At 33.9% G+C, this 19226-nt stretch overlaps 1 protein-coding gene across 1 annotated transcript; it reads right to left on the bottom strand.

Annotated features, from left to right (window-relative positions):
• Positions 1 to 10559: 10559 nt before the first annotated feature.
• Positions 10560 to 13274, bottom strand: LOC145813651 (uncharacterized). Its single transcript, XM_082909385.1, has 3 exons — positions 11927 to 13274; positions 11586 to 11817; positions 10560 to 11473 (listed from the first exon to the last, which is right to left on the bottom strand). The coding sequence occupies exons 1-3, from the start codon at positions 12503 to 12505 to the stop codon at positions 11388 to 11390; spliced, it is 897 nt and encodes a 298-aa protein (XP_082765511.1). The 5' UTR covers positions 12506 to 13274; the 3' UTR covers positions 10560 to 11387.
• Positions 13275 to 19226: the final 5952 nt, after the last annotated feature.

Here is a 19226-nt window from a genome sequence, read left to right as displayed (position 1 = left end):
TTTGTGGTTATTTTTCTGTCATATGCCACTGTTTTTGCCTATCTTGGTCATTCCATGCATGGTTTATACACTTGTAGTGTAAATTTTGCAAACTAGTCTTGTATGCCTCATGCTTGAGCATGTGTTTCTAGCTTGTTTTTGGGCCATCTTAGTAGATTTTTGGTGTAGTTTTAACATGCCTTAGATCTATTTTTGCTTGGTTTAGTTGGCCCTTGCATGCCTCATACACTTATAGTGTAAATCACACACACTAGCTTTGTATGCTCCTTGAAGTAACATCTCATTTAGCCTATGTTGTGTCCATTTCAGCATGTTCTTGGGCTTATTTTATCATGTCATACCTTTGTTTAGGTTTGGTTTGGTTAGTCCTTGCATGCTCCATACACTTGCCATGCAATCCCATGAAATAGCCTAACATGCATCATGTTGTGACATGTCTTTTTAGCATGCTTTTGGCTTGCCTTCAAGAAGATTTTATCCATGTTTTGGTATACTTGAGGTTTGATTTTGGTTGTCTTGGTCACCCATGACTTGTTTTGCATAGCTTTGGTTCAATCTTGCTTGTAAGCTTTGTGTATTGAGTCATTTAGTATGCATTACTTTGCCTATTTCAATGATTTGGCATCATTTGTAGTGTAATTTCAGTCCATGTTTCATGGTCATGCACATGCATTTATCACCCTTTAAATGCGTTTGAGAGTCGTGCTTGTATGCCTCATTTATGGACCATTGCATGAGCTTCATCTTCATGCATTCCAAGCCACCATCCCAACACATTTTGCCATTGATTTTGGCTTGCATCAGGTCTGTCTGGGGTTGGTTTCATCATTTGAGTATCGCTTTGCATGTCTATAGTGTATTGCATTTCACTAGCTTCGGTGTTTGAGTCTTTAACAATGCATTACATGAGTGTTTGCATGCTTCGGAGTCATTTTGGGGCCATTTAGTATGCCATTTCAGAGCTGGAATGTATGTCATTGTATGCCATGTTTCATCCTTGCATTGCTTTTGGAGAGTTGCATTTTGTGCCTTAGGCTTGGAGCCGTTGCATTGGGCATGTTTGCATGAATCTTAGGCCTTGTTCTCATCTCATTTGGCCACTGATTTTGGCATGCTTGAGAGCTACCCATGTTAGTGTAAGTCCATCTCATCATGTTGTTGCATGCTTGTTTCATTTTGCATATTGTTGCATGCTATACATGTCTACATGTTTAGGTTGTATACCTATTGCATATTGCATATTGCATGTTAACATGCTCATGTTGCATTAGATTTGTTGCACACTTGAGTTATTCGCATGCTTGCTTTCTTGCCTAGGTTGCATTACATTGTGTGTGCATCTCTTGCCTCTTGATCAATCATGATAGAGGTTGGGGCCCTTTATGTGTTTTGTGCATTTCATCCCACATTGAGTTGCACACTTGGCTTCTTTGGCCATCACGCATTGAAATGCGTGATTAATGGTCTGAGTGTCGAAAACCATACTCCTTTGAGTCTTAAACATGATAAGGAGGGTAGTTGTGCAAACATTGCTTTGAAAATGCATTGACATGCTCTGTTTTCCCTCTGCTGTAGCAAAACAGGATTCTGCAGAAAGAGATGGCCGGTCGGCCATCTTCAGTGCCGGTCGGCTATGCATTGTTGGCTGAGAGCTTCACACATGGTCGATGACCAGTTTCCCATGGCTGGTGGCCTTGCCTTTTGGCCGATGATCTTCCACAGTGCTCAGAAGGTGGTTCAGAAACATCCTGGAGACTTGTGTAGTTTTCAGAAGTGCAGAGCAGTGCAAACAGAGGCAGCATGAGTATGGCGATGGATTTCCGAGCGAAACCGAACATGCATGCATTCGTCTTTCTTCCCGAGGCCTCTTTGCTGCTTTCTTAGCTTAATTACTTCATTTAACTAGTTAAGTGTTGTAAATAATTAATTAGCTTGTTAGTTAGTTAATTTGTATTATTCTTTTGGACCCTCCGAGAGAGGGCAATGTTGTAATAAGTGTGCGTGTGTGTGATGCATGTCTTCCAACCCCACGTCTTTCTCCCTTTTACTTACCTGCTTTGATGGTTAGTTCTAGGTCATGTTTTGATTAGCATACTTATGCTCGCATGTTTGCATCCATTCATCTATCTTGCATGCACCGGGCTCGGCGCATCATGCTAACTGCATTGTATTTCAATTCCAATTTGAATACATGTATCAAGTTACATTTCACATGACATCTTAGAATAGCCGAGCCTATTTCTAGTTGCATTTTGCATGTGTTGCATTAGCCATCTTAACATGAACTAGGATTATGCATTTGATTACTAACTAGTTTTTGTTTTGGCTTGGAGTACTAGGTAAGCATTTACGTTTTAGCATCCTTGCATGTGTGTGAGTGTTGCCATGACAGCATGCTTACCATGAGGCTATCTGCTTAGTTGATTAACTGCCTGAATGCCTGTGGGTGAAGGTTGGGTTGCTTGAATTGGAATAATTCGTCGAAACCCGTGTTTTGGCCTACTTGCGAGTAGCAAATTTCAATCCATTTTCAAAACAAACGGATATGCGATGCATTATCCCAAATTAGGCGATCTAGTCTATACTTGTTTTGCTGTGCGCATCACATAGTAAATTTAGGCTAATAACTGGAATAAGAATACATGTGTTTTCAAAAACAAGATATCATGTTTAGTAGTGGCCGATCTTTGATCGGGCGAGCGGGGGTGTTCATAGCTGACCTTCCCCAATCGTACCCAAGTTCCCGAGCCGAGGCAACTTTGGTGATGACGGACACGTGGCCTTAGGCACGAGTCAGGGTTTCCTAAATTCCTCCAAAATAAAATATTTAGGTGGCGGCTCTGTATTTGGCAAAGCAGTTCATGTTTGGCACTTCTTTTTAAAAATCTTTTTTCAAAACGATTTGCCAGATTTGGACTCTTTGATGATTTATCGGTCTTGCATTGCACTCTGCGAGATTAGATACAGGACTGTGACATTGAGTCTGAACTGTAGTGAACCCAAATGAACAAAACGGACGGGATTCCCTCCTGGGACATTCGGGGACGTCTACAAACCTGTAGTTTTTTTTAATCACAATTGGAGGTATTCCAATTATGATTTTTTTTCACGTTATATCATTGTGTTGATTTGTCATTACTTGTTAGTAGATATAATTCAATTTTCGTTTAATTAGATTACATCTATGATTGTTTGATTAGAAATTATTATTCATCATTAAAATTGAATCTTAATTGCAAATTACAATCTTGGAGGATTTTAAGATTTTCACAACCAAAAGACATCAATGCTCCGATGAGCAAGACTTCTAATCCTTGGATCTCCCAGGCAATTTTGGCTTCCATTGATGATGCTGCCAATGCTCTGTTTCGTTATTATCCCTTTGGATAAACTGGTTCTACATCCTGCTGACCAAATAGGATCAGCATCTTGAGGAACTAGTGCAGGATTTTTTTGCTCTCTGCAATGGGATAAATATAAAAGGTGTGAGCGGACAACATCTTTTATGAAAGAGATGCAACTCTAAGGTCTAGAGTGTATACATCCTTAAAAAAAGCTACAAAGTTTAATGAGTATCAATCTGTAGAGGGTCAGAAATTAAGCCCCAAACTAATATGGACCCAAGCACTAAGGCCTCCCTAAAAAGGTGACCAGGGATAAAAAAAAAAGGAGCATGGGCCAAAGCCCAAGGAAGTGGGCCAACAAGTGCACCGAGGTAGGTCCGACTCGCCAGGGCTCCAGATAGACTCCGCGAAGCAAAAGGCCCAAGTCAAGTTGCAAAGACAACACCTGCAGTGATGAAGTTGCCGAGAGAGCATGTGCAGCGGGAAAGTTACTGAGGTATTTTGCCTGAGCGCTGCCATTCTTAATATCTTTGGTTCCGCTGCCATCCGAAGTTGCTGAGAGAAAGAGAAAGCCGAAGCAACTAAGTTGCCGAGGCAACTGTCACAACCCGCTCCCCGTACCCAAGGGTTAAGTATCGTGATGGCCAGTAACTGACGTTACCCCCGGCCAATTCTTAAATAAATTAATAAACGCGAGCGAAAATAATATTTAAATGAGGGTATCAAAATAATCATTGGAGCTTCTATTTAATTATGTCTACAAAGTGCTTTGTGCCTACCCCACACGTTGGCCCTGACATGTCACCTGAAAGTGGTAAACAACTATAAGCACGTGACAGAGTGAGAAATATTATACTAAAAGCATAAGGGCATAAAATTCACCATGGATAATTATGGGACTAAACAGAGCTTGATATTAAAATACAGAATATATAATATAGAAATTATTTAACATATAATACAAAATAATCATAACAACAGTACAGAATGGAACAGAACAGATGTATGGACTCAAGAGGTGGCTCGTACGAACTCTAGAGGTGGCTCCCACAATGGTGTAGCACTTAGCTCCGTACAACACTTTGCTCCGTACATCACTTTGCTCCACATCAAAAATCAGAGTGTCAGTGGATCCATGACAGACAAAGGGTCACAAAGTGACTAATTAGAGAGCCAATGGTTATTTAAGTCCCCCAAGGCATGGGATCTCCGTAGTGGTACTTATAAAATGATTACTCAAAACACATTTTAATAAACAGTTATATCCATGGGTTTTCCTTAGTATATAAAATAAGGTTCATAAAATAAATAGCATAATTAAAAATGCTAGTATAATATATAAAGCACAAGTTACGTAAAATAAATTATGGTAAGTCAAAACATACATAAAATCTATTATGGTGACTCAAGACGTATTTAAAACATATTATGGCAGCTTAATGTATAATATAACTCACCTTAAAATTAATACCTCACTTTTACTTTCCATCGTCGACAGCTTTCCTTACTTTCTAATTCCCTTCCTCTCTTTTTATTTTGTTATTGCCTATATCATGAGCCAATGCTCCCCATTTATAGGGGAGGCAACCGTGGGCAATAAGCCACGAAAAGCCCCCGATCACCAACACGTGTTACCTTTGTCAGATTCAATATTATCCTTTATTTTTGTTTCTTTTTTTTTTTCTTTTACTTATCTACATCAATTAGATTAATTCTAATTAATAAAATAATAACTCCTAATCATAAAATCAATTATTTAATTTTATTATTACTACCACTATTATTATCATAATTAATTATGATATTAATTAAATATTTAGAATTTTTCTCATTTATAATTAATATAAAATTTAAGAAATAACTTAAATTTTTGGGTTGTTACAGCAACACTTGCAACGACCAAGTTGCGGAAACACTTTGTCTCAGCGCCGCTATTCCAAGTATCTTCAGCGTCACCGCTATTCCAAGTAATGTCGGTTCCACCGCCATCTGAAGTTGCTGAGGGAAAAAGAAAGCCAACGCAACTAAGTTGCAAAGGCAACACTTGCAGTGACCAAGTTGCGGAGGTGTTATGTCGGTGCCGCCATCTCTAATATTCTCAGTTCTGCCGTCTGAACTTGCCGCGGTAAATGACTACCGCAGCAACTAAGTTGCAGAGGGAATATCCTACCAAAGTGATAGCAGCCTTTGAGAGAGGCTTCCTTTTGCAAGTAGAGGTTAATGCCTGGCACTGACAGCAGGCCCCAAGGCATTACTAGCCTAGGGCTGATAGCAGGCCCCAAAGTTCATTTAGCTTGGCGCTGATAGCAAGCCCCAAGACTTACTAGTTGGAGCTGATAGCAGGCCCAGAGATACTAGTTTATTGCGGCAACCCCGTGAAGATGGGAGTAGGGTAGCCCAAGTATAAGGGACTCCTTTTTCATTACCCAGGTCATGGACCTGCCTTAGTCGCACAAGCAGGACTAAGGAAGCCCCCTTGGGCTTGGTACTAAGGCACAGCATGGCTAATAGCAGGCCTAGCTGTGGCCTTCACCCTGGGAAGCTGGGAAGTTTGTAGTTAGGTGGCTAAAGGTGGAGGCTTCGCTGAGGTGAGCACGAACATAGTCAATAGTAGATTAATGGAGTCCTGAGAATACATATATTGGCTAAGTAAAACTGAGAAGGCAAGTGCAGCGGCAAGGTTCACCACTGCGAGTGCACTTGCTGAGGTTCAAGATGGGAAGGCAAGTGCAGAGGCAAACACCCCCGCCGTAACTGCACTTGCTAAGGGTCAAAAGGGAGTTGCAGTGCCAAACACTCCTGTCGCAACTACACTTGTCGAGGCTCAAAAAGAGTAGTTGCGGAGGCAAATAGATAGTACATAGTACATGCAGAAAGACACGTGGCATCTTCAGCCTAGTGGCTCAAAACAGAATATTCCATGTGATCCCCTGAAACACATGTCTTCTCTCTATTTGGCCACTTGGTGCCAAGGAAAAGCCTGTATATAGGACCATTTCCCAAGGTTCAAAAGGAGAAGAATTTTGGGGATTTGGAGAGATGCTGCCCAATTTGGTATTGCCATACACTTCTCCTTGAGCCATTTGCTTCACCCTCACCCAGCTATACACTCTCCAACTCCCAGATAGTTACTACTGCTCATTCTCCAGCCACTTCGACCATTATTGGACCATTAACATAGTTTTGCCTCTCTAACCATGACCCCCCCTACATTGATGTGCATACATGGACATACATGGTGTTTAGCCTTGTTGGAGTATCAAGACATATTTATAATATAATTATTTTTCAAGGTTATTTAAGACTTCCCATGTATTTTTATTTATTCTTTTAAAATTCAAAATGAGGGGTATATGTCTGTTAAAATACAAGGATAGATTCTAAATATCCCATTTATTTATTTACTTATTTTTACGCCTACTATATGCATTGTAAATATTATACATTGTGAAGAAATATTTGTATGTATAGGTGAATAGAGAAATTTAATGTATTTATTTAAAAGCTCTCAAATACAAGAGGAGAAAATAACTCATTTTGAAAACTAAAATTACCTTGGAAAGGATTGGTTAGAAATTAGAAATCTACCAAATGTTGATGGAAGGCATATGTTGCACTTTGTAAAAGTCGTCTCCTTTTTCCCTGTTGACCCCTTGAAGCTTGTTATAAAATGTTTTACTCAAATTGAGCTCGGTTTACAATTTGGGTGTGAATTCATTAGGCAATTGAGAGTTTTTGTATATATTTTCTTTATTTTTTTAATGGATTGATTTGTGGGTTTTAACCTGTAGTTTTTTTTAATCACAATTGGAGGTATTCCAATTGTGAATTTTTTTCACGTTATATCATTGTGTTGATTTGTCATTAGTTGTTAGTAGATATAATTCAATTTTCGTTTAATTGGATTACATCTATGATTGTTTGATTAGAAATTATTATTCATCATTAAAATTGAATCTTAATTGCAAATTACAATCTCGAAGGATTTTAAGATTTTCACTACCAAAAGACATCAATGCTCCGATGAGCAGAATTCCAATCCTTGGATTTCCCAAGCGATTTTGGATTCCATTGATGATGCTGCCAATGCTCTGTTTCATTATTGTCCCTTTGGATAAACTGGTTCTACATCCTACTGACCAAATAGGATCTGCATCTTGAGGAACTAGTGCAGGATTTTTTAGCTCTCTGTAGTGAGATAAACATAAAAGGTGTGAGCAGACAACATCTTTTATGAAAGAGATGCAACTCTAAGGTCTAGAGTGTATACATCCTTAAAAAAAGCTACAAAGTTTAATGAGTATCAATCTAAGAAGAATGGATAATTTTAAAAAGGTAACGTGTCGTGTCTAACATCGACAGGACCCGATACTCACTAGATTCTTTCTAATACTTAGACACATAAATTTATTACAAGTTTGAATAAAATAACTTGAAATCCAATGATAAAACAAAAATTAAGTAAATTTATACCTATTCTCCTCCTTTATATTTAAAAAATGAATATATTAAACTTAAATATTCATATATATGACACAATAATTATTTATTCATATATATAACATATCATAAATAAATAAATTATATATTTTGCAACGTCTCTACTGTGTCATGTTCTACATTTTTTAAAAAAATTACATGTCAATATGTCAGTGTCCTGTCACATGTCTGTATCCATGCCTTTTAGGTATATGAATAACAGCGTGAAGGTAATTAAACCCCTCAGCAAAATACACAAATTCATCCATTTAAGCACCAAAAAGAAGCTTAATTTGAAAACTTACTCACAAGTTGGTCTATGTTAACTATAAAAAAGGGAACTTCCTAGGGTCATCATCTTCGATTATCACAATGGGTATTGTGATAATCCTATGAACTCTTTAAATTTAAATTTAAGTGTAAATTATAAATACATTATTAATATTTCCTTAAAATATATATTATCACTTATGATTTGAAATATTAGAAATACTCCCTTATTAGAATTTTTTATTTAACAGAGTTAATTGAAAAAATAAAATTTCTCATTATTCTCTTATACAATAATAAAATTAACTGAATTATTAATTGAAATAAATTTCGATCATCATTAAAAATTATTAATTAACTTGATAGTTTATTAATATGAGAGATCAGTCGTTATGAAATAAAAAATTTAAGAAACGAAATGTAATTTTTAAAATTATAAAAAGTATTTTATATTTTAAATAAATCTCAAAAGATGTACATATAATTTTTTTTAAAATTTAAATATGAGGGACGAAACCGGCGATAAATTTCCAACACTGTACTTGCATTGTAATGGGAAGGAAAGTAAAACTAATGCAAATCTGGTGCACCATATGTTGAACGCGTTGGGTTAGGTTGGGTGGGGTTGGATCCATATGTTCAATGCAATAAGGGTGTTTGGTGGGATGTTTTTGAGTCAACTTATAACATTTAGTTTTCAAACAGTTTCTAATTCTAACAACTTATTTTAAGTCAAAAAGTTGATTCTGAAAAGCTGCTCATCCCTTATTTCTAATTATCAGCTTCTGCTGTGGACATATTAATTCACTATTATATTCTTAGATTTTTTTTATTTTTTATTTTTTAAAAAATAGAAAAAGACTCAAATGGATTATAGAATATTATTATTATTATTTTATGAGAAATGTAGACAAATAGTGAATAATAAAAAATAAAAGTTAATTGAAAAACTACTTCACAGCTTATTTAACAAATAATACTTAGCAACTTAAATCTATAATCCAACAGTTACACCAAACAAATTAATAGGTTCTGATTAAAGTCATAATCTATAATCTGTTCGGTTATAATTTGTAATCTGTTCTAGCAGCTACACCAAACAGGAACCACTCATTTTTTCCAACGCTGTACTTTCTCTTTTTCTTTTTAACGCCTGATTTGGTAAATTAATATTTTAGATTAAAAGTTAAAAAATTATTTAAAAAATTAAAAAATTAATAATTTATATCAAAAAAATTAATTTTTTTCTATTTTTTACACATTTTTTTTGTAAAAAATTTAAAATTTATTCTAAATATATTATTTTTTTTTAATCTCATATCTTAACTAAAAAATTAAAAAATTACTAAAATAATATATTCACAAATAAGTCCACTAATTTTATGACATTATTATAGTGACTAATTTAATTGCTCCTTTAATATGTGTTGCGAAAGATAATCTTGAGGTCTATTTTGGCAATATAATTAAAAGTTAATTTTTTTATTTTTTTAATTTTTTAAATGATATCACCTTTTAATTTTATATATATTTTTTTAAAAAAAAATTAAAAAATTAATTTTTAATCTCCTTTTCAAAATAGACCGCTTATCTTTCTCAACACATAATGAAGAAGATATTCACTCAAAAAAACACATATTGAAGAAGCAATTAAATTAGACTAATGTTAGATATTTCAAAAATTTTATTAAAATTTTTACCAAATGTCTTATATAGATGTTGAACTCAAATAATGTGAGTCGCATGTGAGACATTTAGTAAAATTTTTAATTAAATTTTAGAATTTTTAGCATTTTTAATTAAATTATTCACTGTAATAATGTCATACAGTGAGTGGACTTCTTTAAAAATAAGGAAAAATATTAAGAGCTCTAAATATAAAGTTTTAGGAGAGCTCTAAAACTAAATTTAAACGATATACTATTTCCGTCGAACACAAAAAGTGAGTGGAGTGCATGTGAAACGAAGGTGATCCTGACGAGAATTAAAAAATATACTACAAGTGAGCGGAGTGCATGTGAAATCAAGGTGAGTGCATGTGAAATCAAGTTGACCCAAGTGAATGGAGTGCATGTGAAATGAAGGTGACCCTGACGAGAATTAAAAAGAAAAAGATAAAGTACGATAAAGTACAGTATTGAAAAAAGTGAGTGGTTCACGCGTTATCGCGTTGGACATATGGACCTGATCCCAACCAACCTAATCCAACGCGTTTAACATATCTTTTGGACAAAAATGCTTCCTACTCCACTTGGGGTCGACTCTCAGTGAGGTGTTACTTCGGGATTGATCCCAAAAAAATAGTTTTTTTTTTTTTTTTTTTTTGTATTTTCAATGAATAGGGGGTCGCCACCTCACTGGGGGTCGACCCCCACTGGGTGTATGAATCAGTGTTGATCTTTTGGATGTTTACGTTGATAGCATGGAAGAAGTGGGTTAAAAATAACCAAGGGGTCGTGGTATTAGGCCTGTTTGGTAGAGCTGTGGGAAAGTGATTATAGATTATAGCTTAACAGATTATAGCTTATAGCTGTGAGTATAAGCTGCTAACCTGTTTGGTGTAGCTGTGGGATTATAGATTTAAGCAGTAGAGTATGTTTGGTAAATAAGCTGTAAAATAGCTTTTTGCTGTGTAATTGTCAATTTTGCCCTTATGAAGAGGAAATTTGTAATTTTTGTCATTTTCTTCTGTTTAAATATTGAAAAAGTTATTTCATTAATGGAAATTGATTAATTAGTACCTAATTTGGTACATTTCATTTACCTCTATTTTTTTTTTTTTGTATTTTTTTTGTATTTATTTTTTTTGTAATAAATATTGAGTTGACAAGAAAACAAAAAATTTAATTGCAATAAAAATATAATAAATTACTATTAAGGCAAGAAAAAGGGCTCTGCATAGATATTTATAGAGCTCCTAATTTCGTCTGCAAATTGACATACAAATATTATGTCTCCTCACTTCCATTTCAGTGTCATCACATGCAACATCATTCCCATGACGTGCTTGTTGAGACGAAGATCCTTTCTCTTCATTAGGCACATAATCCGTGTATCTATCATAAGAGTCAAATGCAATATCGCGGAGCTTACTTCGTCGGATGAAATTATGAATTGCCATTGTTGCACAAACAAGTTTGACTTGGGTCGGCCACTTGTAGTTTGGTGGGATATCCTTTATCATCGGCCATCTTGCTTTCCAAACCCCGAACGTTCTTTCTATTACACTTCTAAGTGAGGAATGTGCTTGGTTGAATTTTTCTTGTGCATTTTGGGGGGTTGACTATGTTCAAATTAAGCTAGATGGTATCGCTCTCCTTTGTAAGGTGCAAGATATCCTTTCATGTTTGGATAACCAGCATCCACCAAGTAAAACTCATCTATTTTAAAATTTCAAAATAAAATATAAGTAAGCAATTATAAATGTCAAAAAGAAATATGAAGATGTGAGTGTGGTGCATCTATTGTAGCAATCGAATATAAAACAGTTACCTCCTTGTGGTTTTGGAAAATTAAAACTAGGATTCCTAATTGCATCTAAGAAGATCCGAGTATCGTGTGCACTTCCTTCCCATCCTGGTAAGCAAAATGTGAAACACATATCAAAGTCACATGCGGCCATTATGTTTTGAGTCGCATATCCCTTTCTACCTATTAGACGAGCTTGCTTATTTGGAGATATATATGCTTTGATGTGTGTCCCGTCAATTGCTCCAATACAATCCTATGACATGATAATGAATAAAAAACATTTTAGCCACAGATTAGTATAAATATCCTACCAACATTAATTATATGTAACACCCAAGTTGCGCTTGTAGTTAATTATTTACCTTGAAATGAGGATAATATTTGCGGTTACGTCGAATATATGGATGCACACCATTAGTCGGTTGAGGCCTTACCCAGTCAATGGACATCTTTGTAACAGCCTTTAACACCTTCTTAAAATATTTTGAAATAGTCTCGCCAGAATGTTGAAATCTTTCTTGGACATTTCTGTTTCGAATGTCACCGCCAACAATAAACAAAAATATTGCAACTTGCTCTTCAACCGAGACTTGTCGTTCAGTTTGAAGGCCATAATTTGTTTGTAACAAATTACATAATTGGTAAAATACCTCTCTTTCCATTCGAAAATTTTCAAATATTCTTGTCCGATTCCCTTCTTGTAATTCCACCATCCACATCCCTTCTGTTAAACAAGATGTCCTACATGGTTCTTTTATCAAATAATTTGTTGCATATGTCGCTGCAACTGTAGCCGCCGTAACTAAGAGCATATTATTATTTTGTTGGGTTTGTGATGTGCTGCCGTCATCATCAGTATCTTCATCATCATGGTCATCATTCCATTGGTCTTCATCATTGCTACTCATCTTTAAAACTGTCAACTGTGCTGGGTAAACCATGTTGCAATTTAAAACTTTAAACAAAAACCAATAAATGATAATAAAATATCATAACTTGTCCAGATATACTAAAATCCTAAAGCATTCCTCATATGTTGAATTTTTCTTTTTTATTTTTTATTTTTTCTGATAGAGGATGAAAAAATAAATAAATAAATAAATAAATAAGGGGACGGACAGAGTGCCAGAGGACAACAATTCATAAGGAAAAAGACCAAAACTTGTTTTACCCAACATCATGGCTTATTAGAAAGTCCTTACATGTGGTAGTTTAAAATTCAGAATTCAAAGTTATGCCCAGAAGTCAAATGTCAAAACCCAGAAAGTCCTCTCAGGGAAATATTCTTTAACATGGGAATTCATATGTCAAAACCCAGAATCTAGAAATTCAAACAGATCAAAATTACTATGAAGTTCTGTTATGACAATTAAGCCTATGGACATGAATGCAATTCAAGCAAGAAGCACTGTGATGACAGTTTAAGAAGCAGTTCCCTGGGAAAGAAGCACTGTTATGACTATGGGACTAAGAAAGTAGTATTCCATCACAAAAATTCCATAGCTACATTTCATGCAACCTGTCATCCATTTATCCCAAATAAAGAAATAATGGCCATATGAACAAATAATGTCATAACAAATAATGTCATCCATTTATCCATTTCATGCAACCTGTCATACATTTCATGCTTTACATTTCAACCTGTCATATGAACAAATAATGGCCATACAAAAATGACATAGGTGAAACATTAAAATGTAAAGTAAGAAAATTATACCTTCAACTTCAACAAAATTATTACCTGGACAGATTGAAATGTAAAGAAAAAACAATGTAAAGCACAAAAATGAATTGAGTAAACCATTCAACTACATATACATATATATAACCTTCACCATTTACCTACCAGGCATATTCAACTAACATTCAACAACTAATTGCATTCCCCAACCATTCAACAAGTCAACATGTCAACCATTCACCAACCATTCAACAATTTAGTCCAACATAATTTAATAAAATTTGAAATAATAAGTCCACAATTAAAAGTCCAACTAGTCAATATTCATAAAAGGAAATATTAGGGAAATATTGCAATAGTCCACAATTACTAAAATAAGAAGTCCAACAGAACACTCCACAATTAATAACAACGGGACAGTCCACAATTAGCCGCGATAACCTGTGGTGGCCTTCTCCATCTCAATCTCCAACTTCAGAAACTTAAGGCGAACTTCATCCGTAGGAAGACTCATGAAACACTCCCGACGCTTGTCTCGTAAGAATAATCGGGCGGCCCATACATACAGGTCATCATCCGGGGACACACCAGGGATGTTTTCCAACATCGCCAAACAATCTGCAATTGAAGGATATCTTGATAAGGTCTGTGTTGAAGTTCCTGAAGATGACTCAACCACATTTACTATGCGAGCAAGTGTCTTGTTAAGTAGAGCTGCACCAGTAAATTTCGTCTTCTGGCTCTTGGTTGATGAAGCAGGTGTGTTTGATGAACGCTTTTTGTTTAACTCAGAGGGATGAATCACCTCCAAAGCATCATCATCATATTCAGCATCATGTGGGGTATGAAATTCCTCCACATTGTCATCAACGTCAGGCATAACCCCTGAACTAGGAGTGTATGCCCATTCTCCTGTAGCAGCTGCATTTGAGAATAGTATGTCTAAGTCTTCACTAAATTGCAACGGCATATGCCGGAATTTAGCAGCATCAGGATACCTCTGCAACAATTACAAAGAAAAAAAATAAACATTTACAATTATCAAAATTTGGTGCGTTTAAACAACAAAAACAAACATAATATGTACATTAAGCAATTTAAATATCTCCAATTTGTTGGTCCACCACTCATCAGATGCAAATATAGCTCCAGTCAATGTGTCACGGCCTAAGCCGGTCTCACCCCTTAAAAGATTGTTCCACAAAAGCCAATCTTTTTTCAACACATCCCAATGGTTTTTCATTTGTAGTCGTTGGTATGTTTTTCCAGTCATAGTTTTAAACGAAGTTATGACATTTTCCCACCCGACCCTATCTAAGTGTGTACCAGGTCTGTGTCCGACCTTCACTTGGTCAACACAAAGCTTAATAAAGATTTCATTTGATTTTGCATCCCAATGAGCCTTAGTAGATGGTACTTGAGAGGATTTTCCCTTATTCTGCCTATTTTGAGATTGTGTTTCCTGTTGGGTACTCATTCTATGAAACAAAAAAAAAAAATTGTTTAACACATACTCATTAATCATTGGTTGCATTAAAACATAAGACTAGTACAAAATAACCATACATGGCATGATTAGCATAAAACATAAGATTACTACAATAGACATCTCATCGTTGGGTACACAACTGAGCAAAAAAACACATATCTAAAAGCCACCTTCAATCATTTGAAGAGTAATGCAACTGACAGAACAATACAAATTGTGAGCAAACCCACAACAAGCTGCTTCATAAATGTTACGAATTGCTCAAGCATTTGGTTCTTTACTTTTAGTCCTACAGTCTCGATGTTTTGATCTTCATAAAGATTTGTCTCGTTCCTCAACCTCTCTACCATCGTCACAGATTTTGGGGTACACCACCTCCAAAATTGACAATTCCTCTTCTCACAATTTACATACAGTCTTCCTTTTGATGGCTTCTCGGATTCGGTTACCCTTATGGCAGCTCTTACACCACACTCACATTTCAAAGCCTCGTACCTCAAATCCAAGGTCTCAGCATTGCAAGCATAGTTACTAGATGATGACATGCCTCTGCAGTAATTAGGAAGAATTGAATCCACATCCTCTAAAATTGATTGGGAACTTAAAGATGTTATACATGATTATGCTAGTAAATTTAACACTCTGATTTCTGACCTTCAGGTTGGCAACTATGTGATATTGTTAAAGTCCAAAACAAAATATCATGCACCAGTCGAAGTTTGAAACTTCCAACAAAATATCATTACTGGTTAGTGAAATAAGACGCATTGGAAACTGGATCTGACAGTCAAGAAGGTTGTCCCTTTCTTATAGAAAACTTGGTAGATTTGTGCAATTCATTTGTTTTTATGTAGATTCTACATGTTTTTCAAGATTTTCAGTATTGTTTTCTTGTTAGAATCTTAAGGAACATATTTGATTCTTGTGATTATTTTTATTTAGAAAGCTGGACTAACTGATGTTAATTCAGATCTGGTTGTTGAGCTTTACAGTGTAAAAGTGAAGGGGGAAAAGAGTGGTAAAACAAAGAAGACAAAAAGTCTAGGCATCGCACTTAGGGTTAGGAATGCATCACGCAATCTCAAAGAAGCTTCAAAAGCTCTGGTTATTCTCTAAAACTCAACTCTATTGAATGAGAGTCATTACATGGTTTTATATAGGCTTTACAGAACTCCTTGGCCTAATGGTCTAGTAGGATTTTGATTTTCTAGTTGGAAAGTTAGACCTTCTACTCAAACCTATATAAAACCAAATACGACTTATGAATGAGAACAGTCATTGGTGACCTTTACAGCCCGTGTTTTGAAATTACCAAAATACTTATGAAATAATAGAAATCCTGTAAGGAAACAACCATATTAATACAATGTATAAAAAAAAACTAATAATTGTTAATTAAACATATTCAGATTTATACATTTATCACTAATTCGTATAAAGGAACAATGTAAAAACAAAATGTAAATGCTAATACGAACCAAACTGTATATGATTCTGCAAGTCCATAAGATCCCAAGAAAATAAGATTTGCAAATTTACTAAGATAGTAGTAATAATAGTATTTCTGTACTACTATCTTTTTTTCTTTTTTTTTCCCTTCTTCTCAAAAGTTAAAAAATAAAACATATCTGAGAGATTCCAAATTTGTGTCAACACAACTTATTGATTTGCTAAGTTAGTTGCATTTTGATGAATGACAGAAAAATAAAATCAATATATACATATATCATTTTCTTGAACTTCAGTAAAGGAGAGAGATGAAGTAAACAGAGCATAAATTTCTGTTTATCTTCAGATAAAGTATACATATTAATATCTTCATTAATAATCAGAGCATACATATTAATAAACAGAGCAGAATGTGCTTCGAGAGAGAGAGAGATGACAGATAAGGGAGAAAGCAAGCCAAGGGCAAGATAGAAGAGGAAATTTCAGACGGAGAGGGTGAATCGAAGGAAGAAGATGCAATCTGTCTGTAAACCCTAGCTGAAATGTGTGTGTGTGTATATATATATATATATCACAAACAAAAGCCAAGAAGATGCAATCTTACCTTTCGTAGTGCAGATCTTGGAGAAATCTTCGAGAAATTTCGACTTCGATCGGCTGATCTTCGAGAGATGCGAAGGATCGTCTTCGTCGCCAAGAGGAAATGAGAAGACGAGTGTGAGGAGAGGAGTGGGCTAGGGCACGACGAAAGAGGGCTTATATAGTGGCATAACTGTAATTGTTGAAGTTTTGGAGGGGCATTTAAGTCATTTCATGCCCCTCCAAACAGCTGCGCGCTTAATCCGAAATCAGAAGCATCTCCGGAGCAACTTCGCCAAAATGGCTTAAAATGACTTTTTTTAAGCTATAATTTGCAACTTTAATTTTTACCAAACAGATCAAAATGGCTTAATTTAAGCCATAAGTTGAAATAAGCTGAAGTTAATTTTTACCAAACAGGCACATTGTGGTAAGGTCTTGGGGTTTAAGCTCTAAGGTTATAAGTTTAATTTTTCTTTGAGTCAATCTTCTGGGCGAAACACTGTTGGTTAGGAGGTTGGACCTCAAAGATGCCTAATCAGCTACTTGATGTGGGTTTAATGCTCCCTCGCTGTGCGAGTCCTGACTTAATCAAAGCTTGCCTTGGGAGATCAGGACAAGCTTCCAGTTTATAGTCTCTTACTCGGAACGGACAACAGGGCACTCTGGTGATCTCCTCTTGGGGCGCTGCCATGGACCTGCGGGAGGGTGGGAGGATTTTCCTGTAAAAAAAAAAAAAAAAAAAAGAAAGTGGGTTAAAAATTAATTTTTTTAAAAAAAAATATATAAAATATATGAGAGATGATATAATTTAAAATAGATTAAAATTAATTTTTAGCTTTTTTAACTCTTCTCAAATTGAGCCTTAATTGAGAAAGAAATTTTTTTGGCAGGACAGTATAACTTTTGTATTTAAATTAGGTTGTGTTTTTTCTTCTTTAAGCTTGTTTTGAGAAATTGATTAAAAATTAATTTTTTAATTTTTTTGACTTTTTCTAAAAAAATATATAAAAAAATAAAGAGATGACGTGATTCAAAATAGATTAAAAAGTTAAAAATTAACTTTAGCCAAATTCCCAAAATACCATTGAAGATTTATATTATGAGTCTTACTAACAAAGTGTCTTTAGGACACAAGTAAAAGACAAAAAATTTAAAGAATTCAAGAAATTTTTTATTAAATTCAATATATTTTCATTGAAATTAATATAATTTTTAACATTTTCATATATTTTTAAAATATTTTATACATAATTCTCAATATTAAATAATACATAAAAAAATACTTATTAGTATTTGTCTTATATTATAACTCTTTAGTAGTGATGGATATCACATCTACATCTATTGAATCATAAATCATATGAATTAATTTAAAAAATTTGAATCTTGACTAATTATATAATAGTATAGGTTATTTATAATAATCACATGACCTAATAAAATTAGAGTGATAGAATAAAGTCACCACTAAAGTTTGTCTTCATTGTCTTTTGCTGCCCATTTTGTTTGGGGAAAATTAAAAAAAAAATTACTTGGTAATTTCATAAAGTTATTATAAATTAATAATATTTTTCATCAAATATTATTAATTATTAATTTTCAAAGACAGTTTGAAAATTTTCTCACAAAAATATTACTAATTATAAATTTTAGCGACACATTAAAAAAATCATCACAAAAAAAGTTGCTAATTTTCAACTTTCACTAATAGTTTAAAAAATTTGTTACAGAAAAACATCACTAATGGTAAGTTTTAGCGATAATTCATTAAAATCGTGACAAAAAAGTCACTAATTATCAATTTTTAGCAACATATATAAAAAAATAGTCACAAAAAAACATTTTTATCAATAATTTTATTATGACTTATTTTCAATAAAATTTAATAAAATTAAATCTAACTATTAAAATCTATTGATAATTTACCTAAAATTAAAGTAACAGAATAAAGTCACCATTAAAGTCTCGGTCTTCATTGTCTTTTGCTGCCTTTTTTTGTTTGGGAAATTACTCGGTAATTTCATAAAGCTATTATAAATTTATAAAATAAATTTTATAATTTTAATTATTAATATTTATATATTTTTTTACTTATTTATACCATTCACCCTTTTTGGTTTTCATTCCCAGAATTTACTTTTCAGAAAATTTTACTTTTTTATTTTTCATATTTTTTTTATTTTGACTGAATTTTTTTAATATTTTAAGCAATTTTTAAAATTTTTAAACACACCTAACATAAATACACTTAAAAAGTATAATATTTGTGAAAAAAATCTTTAAAATTTCATTAAAATATCAAAAATATAAAAATTTAGTATATTTTTCATAATTTTATGTGTTTATTAAGTTTTGAAAATAAAAAAAAATCTTAAAATTTTTAAAATATTCACTAAAAATAAAAATATATAAAAAATAACAAAAATTAAATTTTCAAAAAATTAAAACCAAATTATTT

The sequence above is a fragment of the Camellia sinensis genome, chromosome 15, assembly GCF_055761805.1.
Source record: "Camellia sinensis isolate YWXY chromosome 15, ASM5576180v1, whole genome shotgun sequence".
In the NCBI taxonomy this organism is placed as follows: domain Eukaryota; kingdom Viridiplantae; phylum Streptophyta; class Magnoliopsida; order Ericales; family Theaceae; genus Camellia; species Camellia sinensis.
Note: the sequence above shows the minus strand (reverse complement) of the source record. Positions and strands in the feature narration are given on the sequence as shown.